Raw genomic sequence first — 22,290 nt, forward strand, 5'->3', positions numbered from 1 at the left:
GCACACAGGTGTCATTTAAAAGACACTTTCACGTGTCAATTGCACAATTTCATTTAACCCAGTAAACTTGGCAGGGATTATTGATCTCTGATAGAGCACCATGTCAGAGTTGAATTAAAGCTAGTTTGCCGTGTACAGGTGTGTTAGAGACGGGTCTGAACTGAACGATAGATCGATCTGAAGGAGGATAACGTTAGATCTCTAGGACCATGATTCAGTATCCCTGCAAGAAGTCTGCTTTCTGACAGAACTCCTTCCATGGTCCCTATAAACGTCCAGTTATCACAAGTGTCATTTAGGTGATGTGAAAACTATTGTGTTTGTTAAAAGAGCAATTAAAGTTAAGTTATAGCCATAGTCAAGCAAGCTATTCATAAACCTGACCTTTAAAACCTATAGAACAATCACTCAAGCGCTTCAACACAGCGGCAGCACTTATAGTCTAACTTTGGTCCTCACCATTTTCATGTTACATGTGAAAGAGTTAAACATTGATTATTGATACATTGACTATGTATGTATGTATTATGTGTGTATATACACATACTCACCTGCCACTTTATTGTTAGCAGGTTGGACCAAAAGTTTTCCTTCAGAACAGTTTGTGGCATAGATTCGACAAGGTGCTGGAAACATTCCTCAGAGACTTTGGTCCATATTGACATGATATAAAAATGATGATTTAGATTTATTGGCCAATGTATCGTTATCAGCTTTCAAATATAAAGAATTATCGGTTATTGGTGTCAGTATGTTCGCATCCCTAATAAATAGTTGGTGCGCGTCTCACTGGCTCATCTGTGACCAGGACAGCAAGTCTTTGTGCTGTATTGAGAGATATGGGTAATGTTGGCATATCTCCACGTAGGAAAAACTGTTGACGCAAGAGGAATCTATCTGAAAGGGATGTCCAGGTGCTTATCCTGGTTGTATTCAAAAAACATAAAACCACAGCTGCCTAACTCACTGCAGAATTAAATGTGCACCTCGACTATCCTGTTTGGTCTGGAGCTCCACAGAGTCAATATTCATGGTCGGGCTGCTATAGCCAAACCTTTGGTCACTCATGCCAATGCCAAATGCCCGTTTCATTGGTGCCAACAGTGCAAATCTTGGGTTGTGGACAATATGAAACATGTTCTCTGATGAGTCCACCTTCACTGTCTTTCCAACATCCGTCGGACTACGTTGTGGGGAAACCCCAAAGATGCATAACATCCTAGTAATATCATAGCATTCTCTACTGTTCTTGATGGGTGCGTCACTGCCAAAAAAGGTACAAAGGTGTAACTGAGGCAGTACACTAAGGTACAAAAGCAAAAATGTACATCTTTGTACCTTATTTACCCCTAAATGGTACTTACCTTAAAGGTACATATTAGTACTTTAAAAGTACATATTAGTTCCTCAAGTGTACATATTAGTACTTTAAACGTACATATTAGTTCATTTTAGCTTTTGTACCTTAGGGTACTGCCCAGCTTTGTACCTTTTTTTTTCTGAGTGAAGGACTACCGAACCATTCAATAATGTTTCACCTGGGGGTGGGGGGGGGGGGCATGTATCAGCATGATAATGCACCAATACACACACGCTGATGAACATGAAAGTGAAGTTGAACATTTCCCATGTCCTGCAGTGTCACTAGATCTAAATATTTTTGAGCCACGTTGGGGTACTTTGGAAGAGCAAGTCAGACATTTTTTTCCTCCACCAGCATCACATCATGACCTGTCCACCGTTCTGGAAGAAGAAAGGATCAAAATCCCTCCGGACACTGTGAAGGACTTGTATCTGTCATTCCCAAGACAAAATGATGCTGTATTGGCTGCATACTAATAAATTATTGTGGTCTAAATCCAGCATATTGTTAATTTGGATGGATGGATGGAGAATTCACAGACAGATTGATCCTTTTCATGATACAGAATTTACAAAACCATGTATTGCAACATACTTATTTCCTTTTACTAGGAATTGATTTGGTATGTTAACCTTCCAAGATACGGTTTGCCATTTTGCCTGTTTTCAGCAATATCTTAGTCTCAAATCAATAAAATAAGTTAATCACTTATAGGTCTTCGTACAGTAAGACCTTAAAATCAATAGTCTTCATGTTCTTCTGAGAGATTTCACAATAATCTGGATACTTATTGTCAAATCTGAAAGTTTTGTTTATTGCATCATGAACTTCAGCCTCTGGTGTGTCATATTTTATTAACATTATCTTCTTTTTTTTTTCCAGAGATGGATATTTTTCCTTCTTAGTTATTAAACATTAATGAAGGCTTTGTTTGTCATTTGCTTTATTTAAACATGTTGGTCTTTTTGTAGGCATTTCTGTGATATCATCAGTGACTAAATCCTATTTCTTGTAAATGTTGACACACTTAATCGGAGACATTAGCCAGGTGTGTGGCAGGAATAATGTAATATTTGATTAAATGTGTTGATAAAACATTGCCTGTGTTATAGTAATCCTTTTTAATATATTCTTTTAATATGTTGTATATAATGTGCATTACATTGAGTTTCTCTTTTTTTTAACAGGGAGAGTATAGGGTATATGCACCACTTACTTAATCATGTCATTATGAGTTACTTTATCTTTACTTTATTTTTTATTTACCTTTGTGATTGTATGCAAAATGTCTTCCTACTGTGTGTCTGTTTTGTGTTTAGGTCTCCTCACAAGCATTTCAGTGTTCAGTGAACCCTGTATAAACTGTAAATGAAAATTAAACAACCTGACTTGACTATGACTTAGATTCCTGGAGGTTTAGTGACTGTGCGTGTGCTGGTCTGTTAGCCAGCTGATGAATATATGAGGATATCCGAAGCAGAGAGACTGATAATGAGACTAGGGATAAAGGCTGTAGTAGATAAACACTCTCAACAGCTTCTTCAGTTGTTCATTTAATCACTGCACCCAGTAGTTCCCATTTTCCCTCTTTTGATAGTGTCCTTTTAGAAAAGATCCAAAACATTTGACTAAACTTCTGGTTAGCCTATTAAAATCCACTAAAACTATCTATTATTACTAGTCCAGCCAGGTTAACGTTTGAAAGAATTACAAAAATGTAGCCTAGCCACTGCATGTTTTAAACTGGCTATTTGTCAGAATTTCCATGTATTAATCGCTCTTTATTGCCTATGTGTGAACAGCTTGTAACGAAATATAAAAAAACGAGACCTTCCTCGACTTCCTATAGGTTGTCTATGAAAGCCTGTAGACTGATTTTTATGTGAAGGACTCAAAAAAAAAATCAAAAAGATGTGACGTATGAAACGGATGCTTGTACAATGTTCAGGATAATGCTGAAAGAGCTAATGTCAATGTGACATGCAAAGAAAAGGGATTAATTCAAACTAGTCTCACATAGCCATCTATAGTCTCAAATATATATATATAAAACATAATCTTTTGGCATGCCAATGAATTGCAGAGCTTTTGTAAATACATAGGCTACACTTGAACACACTTATAATCACACTTACACACTTATAATCTTGGTCTTCAAGGTATTATTTCTTAATCCAACTCTCGAAGGCCTCTTCTTGCAGACTTCCTGACATATTATTGAGGATCTTCTGTGTTCGGCCGATGAGAGTGATATCGTCTGTGAAGTCAAGGTCTGCAAGGCGACGCATGTTCGTCGATGATAATCCAAAGTCCGCCTGGTCCACAGCTCGCTGCATAATGAAATCGATCACAAGCAGAAACAGGAACGGAGATAGAATACATCCCTGTCGGACTCCGGTTTCGATATTGAATGATCGTCACTCCATCGTCTGTTCGGATGCAACAGCTGGAAGCTATCAAAAGCCTTCACAAAGTCGATGAAATTGACTGAAAGACGTTGCTGGAACTCGAGGCTTTGTTCGATGATTGTTCGGAGAACAAAGATTTGCTCCGTGCAAGATCGACCACTCCGGAAACCTTGCTCTTCACGCAATTGCTCGTCCACTGCTTGCCTCAACCTTCGGAGCAGTATGGAGCAAAGGACCTTCCCAGGCACTGAGAGTGGAGTGATGCCAAGCCAGTTGTTACAGTCGGACAAGTTGCCTTTCTTAGGCAGACAGACAATCACCCCTTTCTGCCAGTCTTCAGAGATGGTCCTCACTGCAGAACACGAAATCCAGGGGGAGGAGTTGGATTCAGATCCAACTCCTCTCACCTTACATATACCTAAACCTACCCATCTCCACCCCCTGATCCCTAAACCCACCCCTAAACCTACCCATCTCCACCCCCTGATCCCTAAACCCACCCCTAAACCTACCCATCTCCACCCCCTGATCCCTAAACCCACCCCTAAACCTACCAATCTCCACCCCTTAGATCTGGATCCAACTCCGCCCCTGGATCTTGTGTACAGCAGTGAGGTGCTACTGGGTCTTCAGGGACTTTTGCATCCACCCAACAGGTGTTGACCAGATCGGTAAGTGCTTGCATTAGCTCCCAGCCTCCATTTTTTAGCATCTCGGCGGCGATCTCATCTATGCCCGTGGCCTTCCCATTTTTAAGTGTAGGCCTACTGTATATTCTGTTTGCGCAAATTCGTCCAGTTGGAAGATCTTTGGTCAAGAGTGGCTTCCCATGCTTATCCTTTATGGGCGCCCTGTGGCCTCCTTTTAGCCCTGACAGATCACGTACTATGCGGAATAGAGTCTTTGAATCATTCCTATCTGCAGCTTTCTGGGCTTCCTCACCTTGCTGTTCAAACCAGGCCCGCTTGTCTCGACGGCAGCTCGGTTTGACTTGTTGGTCCAAGTCGCTGTAAATTCTTTTGGCATGGGCGCACTGATCTTCATTTGCCGCTTGATCCTGTCGCTGCTTCGCCTGCCATCTCTCATCAATCAACCCCCATGTCTCGTCCTGTATCCATCGCTCTTTGTAGGTCCCTCTTCGGCGACAAAACGCAACCTCTGCGCTCTCCACCACCATCTCTCGGAAAAGCTTTCAACGGTCCTCCAGGTCGACGGACTCAGACTGTTCCAACGCCTGGAATCGATTGCGAAGTTCGATCTGGAATCGCTCATTTACGTTCCGATCTTTGAGATTTGTCACATTGAATGGGCGGCGTCGCTGAGGCGGGGAAAGTCGCCGCACGAACTACAAACGACACTTGGCACGAAGGAGGTTGTGGTCAGAAGCCACATCTGCACCGCACTGACATCGAGAACAGACGATCGCCATCGCTTTGCAATGCAGATGTAGTCGATCTCATTTAGTGTTCGGCCATCAGGGGATCGCCAAGTTTTCTTGTGGATTTCCTTGTGGTTGAAGAATGTATTTCCGACGCATTTGCAGCGCAGAAAATGGAGAGTCTGATGCCGTTATCATTTGTTATTGTTGCTGAACCAAAGGGCCCGATATTTCGCTCAAAACCTTGTCGGTTTCCGCTGATCTTGGCGTTAAAGTCTCCCATCAGCAGGAGAAGGTTGTGATGTGGGATGCGGCCAATTTCTTCCTGCAGTTGTTCGTAGAAGGTGTCCTTGGCCATATCATCTTCAATGGTGCATATACCTGGACTACGGTGATCTTTACGTGTCGGGCTTGTAAACGAACCGTTAATATTCAGTCGGACACTGGCTTCCAAGTGACCAAGGTGCTGCTCGCTTCGACAGCACAATGCCAATGGCGTGCACATGGTCTGAATTGTGGCCGGAATAGATGATCTTATCGTCACTGATGATTTTACTGCTGCCTGTCCATCTAACTTCAGTAATGCCAAGCACGTTCATTTGGTATTTGTCAAATTCGTGGAGAAGCTTGCTAGTTTGGTACAAGGTACGCGTGTTCCATGTTCCAATTTTCGTGATATTTTTTCCGTCAAAGATCGAGCCTCTCTGGCATCGGATGCAGCCCCCCAAGGGGCTTTGCTCCTCTACTGTCATAGTAATTCGGTTGTGTCCTCCGCATTTAGTTGCTTGAGTACGTTTAGATTTACTAGTCGTTTCAGTGGCGAGAGATTGTTTTATGGGGTGGGGTTGCCAACCCCACGCCCAACCCTCCTACTTTACCCGGGCTTGGGACCTGCTTTGGCGAACTAATTAACTAATTAACCAAAGGCGGAGTTAAAAACTCTGTGAGTATAAGATGGTGAGATATTTTGATATTTTGACAACATATTTTATTATATATTTTTTAACTTGGACACACTTTAGATTAGGGTACAATTCTCACTATTTACTAATTATGAACTATGACTTTTGCCTCAATAAACTGCTAATTGCTTATTAATAGTTAGTAGTTAAGTCTAGGTATTGAGTATAAGGGATGTAGAATATGGTCATGCAGAATAAGGCATTAATATGTGTTTAAGTACTAATAAACAGCCAATATCCAATTAATATGCATGCTAATAAGCAACTATAGTTAATATACAGTTAATTGGACCCCAAACTAAAGTGTTACCAAAACCTTATACCAACCCCAAACTTTTGAACTGTGTGATATAGCTATATTTAAGATACAGGCCTAACTCATAGGCTATATTTAAATGGTGAAGTTTATTTAGCCTACTTTTCAGTGGCAACGGGTTTCTTCCTCACATTGTAGTCAGTCAACTAATCACATTTTACAGTGTGCGATGTGTTTGAGTCCATACAGCATAACGGATGCATAATTTGCCAGTGAAGGTCAGGCCACGACCATTGGACTTTAGTGATAACCAGCTGTTTAGTTTCGGGGTGTAAAATGCAAAAGCAGGACAGGAGAGGGGAGGGCAAACAGAGCCTATAAATGACCGCTGCTTTTAACAACACGGTTTGAGTGTCACACTGGTGCAATCTCGCTCTCCATGGAAATACTGGCTCAGCTCGCGAAATCAACAACACCTGGAAATAAATAGCCAAATAATTTCTCAGCAAAGCAAAACTAGTATCCTAAATAAAGCAGAGCAATACCTAACTCAGGAATACTTCCGTTGATTGTGGATGATTTAGGAGCCGGTGTGATCTAAAAGCAGCCATGGATCCGGTTATTGAAGTCGTAGCTTTGTTTCTGGGCTTTGTGAGTTGGGTCATGGTTGGCATCACAATCCCGAACCGCTACTGGAAAGTGTCGTCGTTGGACGGGACAGTGATCACCACCTCCACCCTGTACGAGAACCTGTGGATGTCCTGCGCCACGGACTCGACCGGAGTGCACAACTGCCGCGAGTTCCCCTCGCTGCTCGCCCTGTCCGGTACAAAACACCTCTCAAACTAATAATTTCACCATCACAGATGTAGAAACTTGATATTAGCGACCACTGTCATACATAAACAATGTAAATAAATTTAATTTTGGCGGGAACTTTGGTGACCATGAATTTTCTCATATCAGCACGCATGTTTTGTGAATAATTTAGAGCAATTATCTTTCTTGCTTGCCTTCTTTCTTTCTTTTTTGTTTTGTTTCTTATCGATTTAGTCCCTTCAGTGTTTCTGTTTATTTGTTTACTGCTATAGGCTATAGGCTATTTTCTTTGTCAGGCTATTCTTCTTTAATTTTCTTTATTTTTCCTTCTCAGTCCAGGAATTTATTTTCTTTGTCGGTCTTTATTTATTTAGGCCTATGTATTTATTTATTTGCTTTCTCACTTCAGTAAATATTTTATATTTATTTGTCTTTCTTTTTTTGTTTAATACTGTTTATTATTTATTTATGTATTTTCCTTGCCTGTCTTTCCTTTTTTTTATTTAGGCTTTTCATTTATTTATTCGTTCTCAGTTCAGTAAATATTTTATATTTATTTGTCTTTCTATATTTGTTACTGTTTAATATTTATTAATGTATTTTTTATCTATCTATCTATCTATCTATCTATCTATCTATCTATCAGTCCAGTAATTATTTATATTTATTTGACTTTAATTTATTTGTTTAGGCCTACTATTAATTTATGTAGGCTATTTTCGTTGTAGGTCTTTATTTATTTGTTTGTTTGTTTTTCGTTCTCAGTTCAGTAAATATGCCTATTTTATATTTATTTGCCTTTCTTTATTTGTGTACTACTGTTTATATATTTATGTATTTTCTTCGTTGGTCTTTCCTTCTTTAAGTGTATTTATTTATTTATTCGTTCTCGGTCAAGTAATTTTATTTTATTTGACTTAATGTAGGCTATTTGTTTAATAGGCTACTATTTACTAGGCTATATCGTTATTTATTTTGTTCGTTAGTTAGTTATGCATTTTCTTTGTCGGTCTTTCACTTCTACCTTTCTTTCTTTCTTTCTTTCTTTCTTTCTTTCTTTCTTTCTTTCTTTATTTATTTATAGTAATTCATTTATATTTATCTTTCTTTCTTTCTCTTTCTTTCTTATGCTGTTTATTTGTGTATCTTCAGGTAGGCTAATTCTTGTATTTACAGTCCTTCATATTTTATACCCAATTATTTTTCAGCACTACTGTAACATGTGTTTCAGGCAGCACGTGTATGAGTGTATAATTATCTCTCCTCCTCTCTCAGGTTATATCCAGGCGTCTCGCGCGCTGATGATCGCGGCTGTGGTGTGCGGCTCGTTCGCGGTGGTCGCGACAATGATCGGCATGCAGTGCTCGAAGGCCGGCGGGGAGAACTACCTCCTGAAGGGCAGACTCGCCGGAACCGGAGGCGTCCTCTTCCTTCTGCAGGGTAAAACACATTCATATTTAATATCAATATTACAGAATGACGACTGGAATGTAGGCCTATGCCTGCATATGCTATCTTAGATTCACTCATCATGATGCGTTACTGCTATTATCTGTTAATCTTTATGGCTATGTTTTTGATCTCTTGTCAAGGTTTGTGCACGATGGTATCAGTGTCATGGTACGCTGCAAATATCACTCAAGAGTTCTTCAACCCGCTCTACCCCGGGCAAAAGTGAGTAAGATCTCACTTTTAAATAGTTTAGAGGGAAATGCTGCCCCCTGCTGACTCCACTCTACTCACATCCAACAGGTGCCTCTGGCTGCACGGTTTTACAAAGTATTTTTTAAATAAACTGCAGACTATTACTGAATTATACTACTATGCTTTTCTAAATGTGTAGGCTATAATCAAAATATTTGTACGTGACTTAAAGCTGCTTTGACTGTCGGGGAGAAGTCTCGCTTCAGTGCGGGTTCGGCAAAAGTGCGTATCGAGGGCGCATATTTTTTTAGCCTGACATCACGGTAATTGAATAGTATTTTATTATATAATTTAATCATGTCGTCCAGTGACAAAATCTGTCACTGGACCAGTACCCTTTGAAAAGGTACTAATATTTACACTTTAGATAATATTATGTTCCTTTAAGATACTAATATGCACCCTTCAGGGATAAATGAGGTACAGAAGCGTACCTTTTGAAAAGGTACCACCGCAGTGACAGCTCTTAGAATTCCTCAAATCCAGCAGTCCTGCAGTTTAGCTCAAACTCACTTACCTGCAATCTTCCAGTAACTCTGCGTCCTTGACTGGCTCAGGTGTGTTTGATTAGGGTTGTAATTAAACTCTGCAGGGCAGGACCGGATTTGAGGAACCCTGTCCTACAGTCTCGTGGACTTCATTATCACGTGCACGCAGTGGCTATTATAAGTCCACACGACCGTAAGTGCATATGAAGGGCATGTGTGCCATTTGGGACAGGGCCGTGTGTTTACAGGCGTGAGGGTGGGACGACCTGTCACTCACATGAGATTGGCCAGTTGCAAACCACAACCATCCATTCAATTACAGATGGGCAAAATCAAGTCCCTCCCTACATTTTTTCCTCCAAGAAGCCATTTCACTCGAATACACGTCACAATGGAAAATATTATCACACTTTAAAGTCCCCATGAAATCAAAATTGAAGTTTTTTAGCTTTTAGTATGAATATGAATATGCTTACTGTTATCTATAAGCTAGTGTCCCCCAAACGGGGTCAGCCCTATGTTCCCACAGCCCTATGTTCCCACATTTCTAAGATTTTTTTTTTACTGAAAATTTAGAAAATTAGGCCCTATGTTCCCACAGCCCTATGTTCCCACAACCATATGTTCCCACAGCCCTATGTTCTCTCATTTAACCCCCCGTCCCCCGAACTTAGTTAAGCAGGAAGCGCCAAGTCACCAAAAGGTTAGGGTTAGGTTAGGGTTAGTGTAAGTGACTACCAAATTGGGAGAAATGGGGATAAAATCTGATGCAAATTAGGGCTGTTGGAACATAAGGCTGTGGAAACATAGGGCTGTGGGAACATAGGCACGCTCCCCTCCAAAACAATGACAACATTCGCATTTAGAAGGTATATAAGCATTCAAAACTTATAGTTTCTCACTCTCAAAATCAATGATTTTGATTACATCACTCTTCACTTCAGCTTCTCATCAGATTTTCTGTCCAATCAAATGCTCTCTAGAATCCGAAGCTCCGCCCCCTACAATATAAATAGATGCTGAAATTGGTCACTTGTTCACATATTTACTGTTTTCTATATGGTTCATTTTTTGTGCGAGACCACAAAAACATATCGGACCCATTTGAATTCTGCACAAAATGCGATATGGAGGAGATTATGAGGAAACTGCGGCTTTACTGAGCTCAACAGCTCTAGCCAAACTGTGATATAAACTAAACGCTATTGGCTATTTTTTTTAAAAAGGGAGGAGCTGTTCAATATGTCCCGCCCTCTCTTCCTGTTTCACTGAATAATGCTGTGTTTCAAGGCACTTCAGTGGGCCTTTAACTTTAGTTTGAAAGCAATTTTAATAACGAGTGAAACCTATGTATGTTACACTGACGTGAGCTGAATATGTTGTTGTTTTTGTGGTGTGCCGTAGGTATGAGATTGGGGAGGCTTTATACATCGGCTGGGCCTCGGGTGTTCTCTCCATCTGTGGAGGAGCTTGTCTCATGTTCAGCTGCAAATTAGGCTCAAACGAGAAGACGTGAGTTGCTTTGTTGCTCACACTCACTCACACACTTCTGTTATCTTTTCTTGAGTCGTAATGTGCTCCTATAATATTTTCCCCATTCTGGTTATTTTAATGAATTTGTGTGTTTCTTTCATTCTTGCAGTGGTTACCCCTACCAGCCCACGCGAGAAACGGTTTACTCAACGTCCACATCCAGGAGAGAAGCTCAGAGCACTTATGGAAGAAATGCCTACGTCTAAATGAAGCAATTATGGGCAAACATGATATTTTAGTATAACAGTTGACTGTTAATATTCCGTCTGTGCAATTATGTAAATATTTATAGAGACGCACTGGCAGTTTTTGGCCTCCTAAGAATACGTCGTAAATCATGTAAAATGTTACCATGTCAGTTTTGCTGTGCAAAAACACCTCGGAGAACATTATACAGAATGAAAGAGTTGATTCACTGAATAGGAATTACACAATGGAAATGCTTCAATTTGGTTCAGAATTCTTTTGCCGTAGTTACATGAATCAAGGTATATATAGAAAAGAAGGATTCATAATGTGTTGATGATCTTTTCTCCATTTATTTGTACAAATGACCCTGTTTTATATGCTGTATTTTATACAAACATTAAACATACATGACATTAAAAAGGCCATTATGTATTTAGGGATGTTTTATTGTTTGACACGGCTCACATAATACCAACAATAATACTACATTTCATATTTTATTTTCCACTCTTACAAAAATTGGATTATTTATTCTGATATACATAGGCCTCTCAATAACAATAGCAATTAAATAAAGTTGAAACTACGGTTTCCTTTACAACTGAGACTGGATGATTTGTTTATGTTTTATTCTATTCCTAAATTCTCTAGGAGCTTTATAAAATACGGCATAATTGAATAGAATAGAACAGAATAGAATAGACATATATTAACTATGGTCTCCACGGTTTCCTTTACTACCGAGACTGGATGATTATTTTATGTTGTATTCTATTCCAACATGCACGGCAGAATAGAATAGAATAGAATTGAATAGCATAGCATAGCATAGCATAGAATAGGCAGATATTAACCATGGTACTCATGGTTTCCTTTGCTACCGAGACTGGGTGATTCTTTATAAAACACAGCATAATAAAATAGAATAGAATAGAATAGAATAGACAGATATTAACCATGGGATCCATGGTTTCCTTAACTACCAAGACTGGGTGATTCTTTTATGTTGTATTCTATTCCATCATGCTATAGGAGCTTTATAAAACACAGCATAATAGAATAGAATAGAATAGAATAGAATAGAATAGAATAGAACAGACATATATTTACCATGGTATCCATAGTTTCCTTTATTTCAGAAACTTGGTGGTTCTTTTAAGTATTCTATTCCATAATGCCATAGGGGCTTTATAAAACACAACAGAATAGAATAGAATAGAATAGAATAGAATAGAATAGAATAGAATAGAATAGAATAGAATAAACACAGATATTTACCATGGTCTCCACGGTTTCCTTTACTACGAGACTTGGTGATTCTTTTATGTTGTATTCTATTCCATAATGCTATAGGAGCTTTATAAAACACAATATAATATAATATAATATAATATAATATAATATAATATAATATAATATAATATAATATAATATAATATAATATAATATAATATAATACAGATATTTACCATGGTCTCCACGGTTTCCTTTACTCCCGAGACTGGTCGAGGCGAGAATAGACTTTTCATCTCTAGTAAAGGATGATGGGTCATATATCAACTATCAGTCCTTTGCTAGATGTGGGCGTGTTCGTCCAGTGCGCTAAAATAATTCGGCCAATGGGACGAGACCACGTTCGTCGACAAACACGGATGTCACCGCGCTGAAATGTAGGGCGATTTGAATTGTACACCTAAGAGGTTCAGCAAGAGGAGACCTCCTAAAGTTCGTGTCCGACAGCTGTTGTGCACAGTCGCTGTCACACGGGGCTAAGAAACAACTCAATACAAAGTATCATACACTTATAGAGAGACACACGGAACTAGAGTTTCGCATTCCTTTATTCAACTCGGACATATTTATAACCCGGACAACAGAAACATCTCCTCGCCAAGAATGCCGGATATGCCGCTGTTATGGTGATCTGAGTATAAACACTCGTTCTGTCTTATTGCTTGTTGTGAAGCACAGTGGAAAGACATACGGTTGTGTATCGGGGGTGTGATTGATAGATGTCATGATGGATTCGGGACGGCGGAGAGGTTTGAACAGTGTCCTGTCCTCCCTGTCTCTGCTCTGTGTGGTCCTGGACCTACAGCTGGACGGTGAGATCTCACTCTTATTCTTCTTCTTATTCTCATGAGATTGTGTTTATATGCAAAGAATTTCAGGTTTTGTCAGGTTTCCTGGACTAAGTTGTCCGGGAAGTACAATAGAATTACCATGTCTTTGGACATGTACCATGTCAAATTGCCACTAACCACTTAAAATACCATTGTACACAAATATGGTAATCATGAAATATATCAGAACACCATGGCATCATAATCTGATGATACTTTTACTCGATCATGATACGTTTACAGGTGCTCAACAGGAAGTGACAAAGAAGAAGTCTTTCGAAAAATAGGTTAAAGTCATATTATTGGCTTATAAAACTTAGTGATATGCGTATCTAGACACAGTTTTAATGCTATCTGATACACAAGTATACTGTATTGACAGCTCAGTAGGATTTGAAGCACACGTTATTTAAAAATTCCCCGACTGGTCTGATTTCACACAAAATGACAAGTACAATAGTAATACCATGGTAATGCTGTTTTGTACATAAATCATGATTTGTTTGATGTGTCATTCCAAGGTACTTCACGAGGTTTAGAAGTGATAGTTTGTGATAGAAAGTAAGTAGAGGAGGTATTTTGTAATTTTAGGTTTTGCTTTCCAAATCAATCCTGCTTGCTTTCACTTTTTGTGCTGCCATTGTGAACCGGAACACAATATGCAAAGGAGTTTTGTTTTTATGATGTTACATAAAGGCTTACCTTTTTGGGTATGTAGATGTAAACGTGTATAAAGCATGTAAACTCAATCCCATGAGGCAGATGGAGTTTTTTTTTAAAGCTACCCCAGGGAGAAGCTGTTCTGACATCCAGTCATTTTTCATTTAAATCACTCCAAAATGTCCGAGGCCTGGTGTCATGTGTAAGTCGCTTCGTTTCAGGTGTTTTAGGCGCCACACCTGTTGAGATCGAGCATCATCTGGAAATGGGCCGTAAGCTGCTGGCAGCCGGACAGTTGGCTGAGGCCCTGTCTCATTATCATTCAGCTGTGGGTAAGACCCATGCACACACACACACACACACACACACACACACACTCACAATCATCACACATGAAAGCTAAACTACTGTTCAAAAGATTGGGGTCAAATAAACACAGTGAGCAGAAGAGACTTTAATTATTTTGCTATTCAGTACTAAAAATGCATTTCATTTCAGTTTATGTAGATCATTCAAAAATGAAGAAAAGATTTCGTTACACTTCATTAACAAATTCAAACTTCCTAAATAGAGGGCGACTCTAAGAACTACCTGACGTACTACAAACGGGCCGCCGTTTTCCTGGCCATGGGCAAGTCCAAGTCAGCGCTGCCAGACCTGACCCAAGCCATTCAGCTCAAGCCAGACTTCCTCGCTGTGAGTTACATTTTGGTGTTGTGATACAAACTGGGTTATAGGTGTAAAGACTCAGTATGGTGTGTGCATGTTTTCAGGCCAGACTGCAGAGGGGTAATATTCTGCTGAAACAAGGAAGTACTCAAGAGGCCAGAGAAGACTTCCAAGCGGTGGTGAGTACAACAATTCCCATAAAGGGATAGTTCACCCTGAATTGAAAAATGATCTTCTACACACCCTGTTGTTTTTTTTTTTTAATGCCGTTCTTTCTTTTTAAGAAAGTAGAGCTGCACATTTACATCACATAACATTAAATAATTTAGCAGACGCTTTTATCCAAAGCGACTTACAAATGAGGAGAACAATAGACACACAAAGCACACAAGCTGTGATAAATCCAGACTAGTGAAAACGCGATGTGAAATACAACGCCTTGAAATCCCCAAAAAAGCATCTGTGTACTTTCTTCACTGAGTTGAATATCTCCGGACTAGACCCCGGTTGTCTGATGAAAGTCGACAGATGTGAACATAACTTCTTGTTGCGGCAAGCACAACATTTATATTCACCTCAGAGAGTAAAAAAGTACATGGATTGTATTTCATTTAGTCTTGACTTCTTACATCTTGTGCTTTTTCGACTGGGCGAGTCGGAGTGAACTGTGGCTCTTACTTTGTAGGCCAACTGGCTGTTAGCATCACGCTGGTTCCCTCCAGAAAAACCCAATAGGATTTTCCCATAGGATTTTGGATTATTGCTAAAAACAAGCTCTGTGATCAACAAAAGTTTATGATTCTTACACGTTTTGTCCATCAAATTTTGCCTCTGTTGTCCCATTTAGCCACTTGCCCGCAACCGCCTTTTCCAAGACACATAACAGCTTCAGAAAATCACGAGTGGGTAATACTGATGTATTTTATGTCATGGAATAAAACGCAAAAGTGTCTTGAGCTTGCGTCACCACAGACTTTATTTCAGCCATATAACCAAAACCCCGTTAAATAAACCCATTGACTTCGAGAAGTGCTGAAATGCAACTTGCTTCTGCGTTTTGGCCTACAAAGTGATGTCATACCTACACCACTCTATAGAGTCTCATGAACGTGCAGTCAAGCACAGAAGATCAATGGCCAAGATCAGGATTTTCATTATAATACATTAAATTTCAGGTTGTTTTTTCGCCAAACTCTGTCATAAACTCCAGAAAACTTGGAATATGTAGCATGGGATCATTCTGTGATGCTTTTGAATCATTTTTTGAAAAGCTTGATGCTGGTTGCTATTCACTGCCATCATATGGACGAACACGTCCTTTTGTGGTCCATAAAAGAAGGAAGTGCATACGGCATTAGAACAACACCAGGGTGAGAACATGATAACTTAATTTTCATTTTAGGGTGAACTATCCCTTTAAAGCCTGCCAACTTCATTCTCAAACCAGACCACATTCTGCATCTACTTGTTCTGTTCCTGTCGTCTGCTCGGTTAACTTCTCTCTCTCTCGCAGCTGAAGCGTTCCCCGGATCATGAGGAAGCACATGACCAGCTCCACAAGGCCGATGAGCTGGAGTTACTCCAGGAAGAGGCACATGAGGCCTATCACCATGGAGACTACACCACTACTGTCCAGGTGCTGGAGCGAGTCATAGAGGTGAGTTAGTCTGGAGACCCAATACACATGCAGCAGCAACAGGTGTTGCTCATAGGAATATTAAAGGGATAGTTCACACAAAACTGAAAAGGATGGTAGGTATTATTTATTCATCCTCATGTTTTTTTCAAAGCCATTTGACTTTTTTTTCTTCTTCCATGAAACTCAGAATCATTATCAGATTCTAGAATGTTTTAAGTACAAGAAAAATTGGTATGTGAGTTATTCTGTAAAGCTAGCCTGGAAATCCAGACCTAAATCTAAAAGATTAATGGTCTGGCATCGACTAATGAAACTCGGCCAGCTCGAGGGGCGGCACCAAGCATGCATTTGAAAATCTCACTGCACGCAATTGGATAACACTACGACCAATCACAACAAGCCCCATACGCTTAGCTACCAGTGGAGCTAACTGGTAGATTAGACTCTTGCCGTATCCGGTCGGCAAAACAGCAAAAACTCCCTTCTTGCAAAGGAACGATTCGAGCGCCGTCTTCTGTTCCTCTTTTAGATAAAAAGCCAAGTCTAACTCGTTCATTGTAGCGGCCAAAGCCGTTTCAAACAACTGGTGTTCATCCATAGCCATCTTGCAATGTTTACTATTGACTTTGACGTCACAGCGCTGTCGTCATCTCGCTTCTGGCCCGCCTATATCAGATAACCCGATGTGATTGGTGCAGCTCAGATACAAGGGCATATTTAATGAGCATCATTACTCAATGCCAGAGTGACTCGCTGAGCAAATTCAAATTGTGCTCTCGCGAGAACTCTGGATTTCCAGGGTACTGTAAAGCTCCAAAAAAGACAAAATATTTGCATAAAATACATTTATAGAACTTGTGAACTACATTGAAAGTAGAGCTGCACATTTACATCACATAACATTAAATAATTTAGCAGACGCTTTTATCCAAAGCGACTTACAAATGAGGAGAACAATAGAAGCAATCAAACCAGCAATAGGGCAACAATATGCAAGAGCCATGACTAGTCCCAGTTAGCCCAGCAGAGTACACGTTGCAAGTTTAAAAAAAAAAATAGATATATAGAATAGTGTTAGTAGAAATGGGTCAGGTGTTGAGGAAAAAGGTGCGTCCAGCAATTTCTTGAAAATGGCCCTACAAATAAAATACAAAGACAAATAACACATCAAATGTTGCAGTTAAGGCTTAAGATGTCTCTAGAGATTCAAAAGCTCTGCATGAATGCTTTGTTGTCATCTAGCTTTGATCTTGTAGTTATTTTCTCTTGTTTCCCCAGCTCTCTCCGTGGGACCCAGAGTCTCGAGAACTAAGAGCCGAGTGTTTCATCCGCCTCGGGGAGCCGAGGAAGGCCATTATGGACCTGACACCAGCAACTCGTCTCCGTGCGGACAACCGAGCAGGCTTCCTCAAACTCAGTCAACTACATTACAGTTTAGGCGAGCATCACGACTCACTTAAGTATGTACAGCAAGCTAAATGTCAAGTTGTCAGGCTTGTTTTGGAATGCTGAATTGACAGCTGCATTCTTTGGTTAGGAATTTGGTTACTGAATTCAGTATTCAAGCTTCTCCTGTAGGTAGTTTTAAGGATAATTCGAGGGTCGTACCTGTTAGTAAATACCGTTGTCAGACCCACACACACTGAGCGTGTGCATGTAGCCGTAGAAACACTATATCAGACTGATTCTAAAAGGAAAGATGTCTCTTTCTTTTGCCGCTGTTCACTTTGTCTTTCCTTCTTTGTTTCTGTTTTCAGTCATGTCCGTGAGTGTCTGAAGCTGGATCAGGATGACAAGGAGTGTTTTTCCCACTACAAACAGGTCAAGAAGCTCAGCAAGCAGCTGGACTCTGCAGAAGAGCTGATCTCAGAACAGAGGTGCTGAACACATCTCTTCCCCGTCGCTTCTAGTGTGGCCTTTATTTGAGATTCGTAACAGTATAATAATGAGATATTATAAAGTATAGTATTTTATTTTTAACTATTTTTGTGTTCATTTATTTTATTTTATTGCAAACACTGTCATTCAAACCTTTGTGATGGTTTTGAAGTAAGTTTCTTATGCACAGTGAGACTAAATTTGATTATTAGTATTTTTTTTTATATACAGCACAAACAGTAATGTTGTCAAATATTAAATTTAACATATTTTGAAATATAATTTATTCCTGTGTTGGTAAAGCTGAATTTTCAGCATCATTACTCCAGTCTTCAGTGTCACATGATCCTTCAGAAATCATTCTAATATGATGATTTGATGCTCAAGAAACATTTCTTTTATTATTATTATTATTATTAATAATGTTTAAAACAGTGGTTTTGCTTATTGCTTTGTGGAAACCTGTGATTTTTTTTTTCTTTTTTTCTTCTGGATTATTTGAACATAACGTTAAAAAGAACTGTATTTATTTGAAATATAAATCTTTTGTAACACTATAAATGTCTTTAATATCAATTTTTATCAATTGAATGCATCCTTGCTGAATACAAGTGTTAATTTCTTTAAAAAAAGAAGTGTTACTGACTTGGTTTTGAATGGCTCTGTATCAAACAGTGTTTCTATCAAAATTATTTTCTATTATTCCAGACTTTGCAGACATCATCATCATTCTGACTGTTTATTAATTGTTTTTGTCTTTTGCTCTTGATTGGCAGGTATCAGGAAGCCATTGATAAGTATGAGTCTGTGATGCGAACAGAGCCGAATGTTGCGTTCTACATTAATAAAGCAAAGGAGAGGATCTGTTTCTGCTTAGTCAAAGTATGTGCCATTACAAAATGTAATTTAGTCATCATGCTGTTATATTACAAATTTAAAGGACCTTCTAGTTACCATTAATGTGGTATGTGCTCTTTCACATCATTCGAGGTGAATAATGCAAGACCATGTTCAAGTCAAACTTTGGTGTCTAGCCTTCATCTCATTGGTTGTGGTTTTCTCTTGTGACTCCTCCAGATGAAGGAAGCTGAGGAAGCCTTAGACATTTGTTCAGAAGCTCACCAGAGAGAACCTCAGAATATCCACATCCTCCGGGACCGAGCGGAGGCCTACATCCTACTGCAGGAATATGAGAAAGGTAGAATTTATATTTTATTTTATATTATTTACTCATTTATTACTATATAGGCCCTGTTTACACCTGGTATTAAGATGCGTTTTGGTTGATCTGATCACAAGTAGACGAGGGAGAAACATTTCCATTTACACCTGGTGTTTTAATCCGTCTCTTTTGTCCACTTTCAACCACTTCTGTCCTGATTTCTTCAAGGGGAGGGTCTATGAGTGGGGAAATGTGTGGGCTTTTTCAGATCTTTCAATCTAATGGACAAAATAAGCTCACGCAATTTACACATGAACACGACCGGAGACGAACGGAAAAAACACACGGAGAGCATCAGCTTTAGTTTCTGCTCTGAGCCGCAAGATCAGCCGAACGCTGTGAGTGTGTGTTAGAAATCAGAAATGGTGAGAGAACATTGTGCTTGGTACGTTTTTCATCCTCAAACCAAACTTGGGTCTTGGCGGTTAGTTTAAATCCCGTCTGGCTAGCCGCTTCCCATAATGTTCCGCATGAGGTCAGTAGGAGGAGAGTAGATGGTCTTTAGTGGCTGTTCGAACACATTCGATCACAAGACCCTGTATTCAGCTGATCGGATCGACCAAATGCATCTTAATACCATGTAAGGATTTTCATTTTGTATGTATGAAAATGCTTCTTCCTCTGTTCTTCTGCTCAGCTGTGGAAGACTATCAGGAGGCTCGGGAGTTTGATCAAGACAACCAAGAGATTCGTGAAGGTCTCGATCGGGCACAGAAGCTCCTCAAGCTTTCTCGCAAGAGGGACTATTACAAGATCCTGGGGGTCAGCAGGTAAGGCAATGACTGACGATCAGAATCCTGCTTTAAAATGTTAATAACAGTGTTAGGGGCCGCTCACATACGCAGGTCAGTGAAGTGTAGAAAAAAACCCCCGCAAGATCTAGAGACACGTTTTTTTAAAAGTTAAACATTTCAACTTGAGCGCCATATTGTTAGAACATCGCGTCACGCGCGAGACTCTACAAAAGACGCGAGTGTATTGGTCAAACATGTCTGTCTAGCACGTTTACATTGAAAAACAATGGAGAATTAGAGCAGTGGAATGGAAATACACGTTCTGTGTGAACCAGCCCTTACTATCGTTCTATGATGGTAATGCAGAAAATATGGCTATAGGTTGTTGTGCTGGTGCACTTAAAATCCACTTGTTAATTCGACGTTCAAACGCTCTATCAGATGCAAAAAGCAAACAACAAACTGCGCTAATATTCACTCAGTATGTTGTAATACTACTGAAAAATCATGACCCAAAATGTCAATTGGCCAGACAGTGAGTCATCTTTTCTGAATTGTTAAAATATTGGTATCCAGGACACCCTAAGCATGGAGACTGTAGCATACACTGTCGCAGTGTCTAAAATCGAAAAGATAGTATGTGAAAAACAGTAGTCAAAAATTACCCGGATGACCTACTACTTCCGGTGAGATTCTGAAATCCGTATTCGATGGACACTTTACTATCCTATGAGGCCACAGGAGAGGATTTATAAATGGTAGTGAAGCGACGCAACTGACTTTGGTAGGTCACATGACAGTAACATGGCGGATGTAGTACGTCCGAATTTCATTTATACTACCCATATTCCTATACATAGAACATAGTTTTTAACAGTCACAAACGAAGCTTCAAATCAAATGTAGTACCTACTATACAGCATGCGATTTTGGACGCACTGTGTGAGTTTTTAAAAGCTTAAATGTGTTGTACGAATAAACAGTGCTCATAAATGGCTGTTGAGATAGTATTCTCAAATGAAACAAGTAGAAGCTTGGATGCGGAAACTGTAATCTAGTAGAGTAGATAGTAATAAGCATACATGTGTAAGCCAAAAGAATGTTGTTTGACAGAAATTCTTGTTTCTTTTCACTTGTTTTCAGGAGTGCCAACAAACAGGAAATCATAAAAGCATACAGAAAGCTGGCTCAGCAGTGGCATCCTGATAATTTCCAGTCTGAAGCAGACAAGAAAGAGGCAGAGAAAAGGTTTATTGATATTGCATCAGCAAAGGAAGTGCTCACAGATCCAGGTAAGAGAATACCAAGTGACAGCAAATCCGAAATGAAAAATGTAAACGCATGGTTGTCAATATTCTTTCCAGTCTGGTCTGTTATTGAAAACAATTTTCTGTCAGTTTTTTTTTAAAGTGCCACTGTTATGCTTTTTCGAATATTATCTTTCATGCAGTGTGTAATAGCTTTTTGTGAATGTAAAAGTCTGAAAAGTTTCAAAGATCAAAGTGCACGACAAATGAAGTTATTGAATAGATTCTGAACTGCCGAAATGAGTTGTCAGTAATTCCAGTTTCACTTCCTCTTACAAACCTTTGTAGTTGCCCGTGAACAATGTCTACTTTGACCCTCAAACACTGTAGTTGTAGCTGAGACTGGAAGAGTTTGGTTCATGTTGTCAACATGTCGAGAAAATGCTGTAAGTGGCAGACCAATCACAATAGACTGGGCCATCTGACCAATCAGAGCAGAGTAGACCAATCACAACAGACTGAGCCATCTGACCAATCAGAGCAGAGTAGACCAATCAGAACAGACTGGGCCATCTGACCAATCAGAGCAGAGTAGACTTGTGGAAAGACTGAACGTGGACGTGTCGTTTGAGAATCTTTGAGATATGAGTTGATGTGCGAAGTATATGAGAAAATGAAATTGTTTCTTTGACTTTTGATGCATGTAAACCTGTTGTAGGAGACCTTCAAAACAAAATGAGGAAAAATAGCATAACAGGGGCACTTTAACATTTTGTTTTCGCTGGATGTATGAAGATTGTTTACCTTCAAATATATGCATTCGTCTTTGTTGTTTTCCGTACAGAAATGCGTCAGAAGTTTGATTCGGGCGAGGACCCTCTGGACCCTGAAAATCATCAGGGTGGAGGAGGAGGAGGAAACAGAGAATGGCCCTTTGGCTTCAACCCCTTTGAGAACGGAAACTTCCACTTCAAGTTCCAGTACAACTAATAACAGAGCGGCTGATGCAGTTTAAACG

At 39.6% G+C, this 22,290-nt stretch overlaps 2 protein-coding genes across 2 annotated transcripts; both read left to right on the forward strand.

Moving 5' to 3' along the window:
* Window positions 1–6,776: 6,776 nt before the first annotated feature.
* On the forward strand, window positions 6,777–11,702 carry cldn15a (claudin 15a). Its single transcript, XM_084107825.1, has 5 exons — window positions 6,777–7,193; window positions 8,462–8,626; window positions 8,779–8,860; window positions 10,783–10,890; window positions 11,021–11,702. Exons 1-5 carry the CDS (start codon window positions 6,977–6,979, stop codon window positions 11,115–11,117), a joined length of 669 nt encoding a protein of 222 aa, XP_083963951.1. The 5' UTR covers window positions 6,777–6,976; the 3' UTR covers window positions 11,118–11,702.
* Window positions 11,703–12,748: 1,046 nt separating this feature from the next.
* Window positions 12,749–22,290, forward strand: dnajc3b (DnaJ (Hsp40) homolog, subfamily C, member 3b). Its single transcript, XM_084109552.1, has 12 exons — window positions 12,749–13,205; window positions 14,105–14,215; window positions 14,455–14,579; window positions 14,657–14,731; window positions 16,066–16,209; window positions 17,470–17,651; window positions 17,949–18,068; window positions 18,846–18,951; window positions 19,147–19,267; window positions 19,929–20,061; window positions 21,169–21,317; window positions 22,117–22,290. The coding sequence occupies exons 1-12, from the start codon at window positions 13,118–13,120 to the stop codon at window positions 22,260–22,262; spliced, it is 1,500 nt and encodes a 499-aa protein (XP_083965678.1). The 5' UTR covers window positions 12,749–13,117; the 3' UTR covers window positions 22,263–22,290.

The sequence above is a fragment of the Abramis brama genome (assembly GCF_963993115.1).
Source record: "Abramis brama genome assembly, chromosome: 3".
NCBI classification, from domain to species: domain Eukaryota; kingdom Metazoa; phylum Chordata; class Actinopteri; order Cypriniformes; family Leuciscidae; genus Abramis; species Abramis brama.

Bases quoted from the DNA above. Each gene is read 5' to 3' on its own strand.
- cldn15a (XM_084107825.1), top strand. From the start codon at position 6,977: ATGGATCCGGTTATTGAAGTCGTAGCTTTGTTTCTGGGCTTTGTGAGT. The intron at 8,861-10,782 runs GTGAGTAAGATC...GGTGTGCCGTAG, and splicing joins CCGCTCTACCCCGGGCAAAA to GTATGAGATTGGGGAGGCTT. The intron at 10,891-11,020 runs GTGAGTTGCTTT...TCATTCTTGCAG, and splicing joins TTAGGCTCAAACGAGAAGAC to TGGTTACCCCTACCAGCCCA.
- dnajc3b (XM_084109552.1), top strand. From the start codon at position 13,118: ATGATGGATTCGGGACGGCGGAGAGGTTTGAACAGTGTCCTGTCCTCC. The intron at 16,210-17,469 runs GTGAGTTAGTCT...TTGTTTCCCCAG, and splicing joins TGCTGGAGCGAGTCATAGAG to CTCTCTCCGTGGGACCCAGA. The intron at 18,069-18,845 runs GTGCTGAACACA...CTTGATTGGCAG, and splicing joins GAGCTGATCTCAGAACAGAG to GTATCAGGAAGCCATTGATA.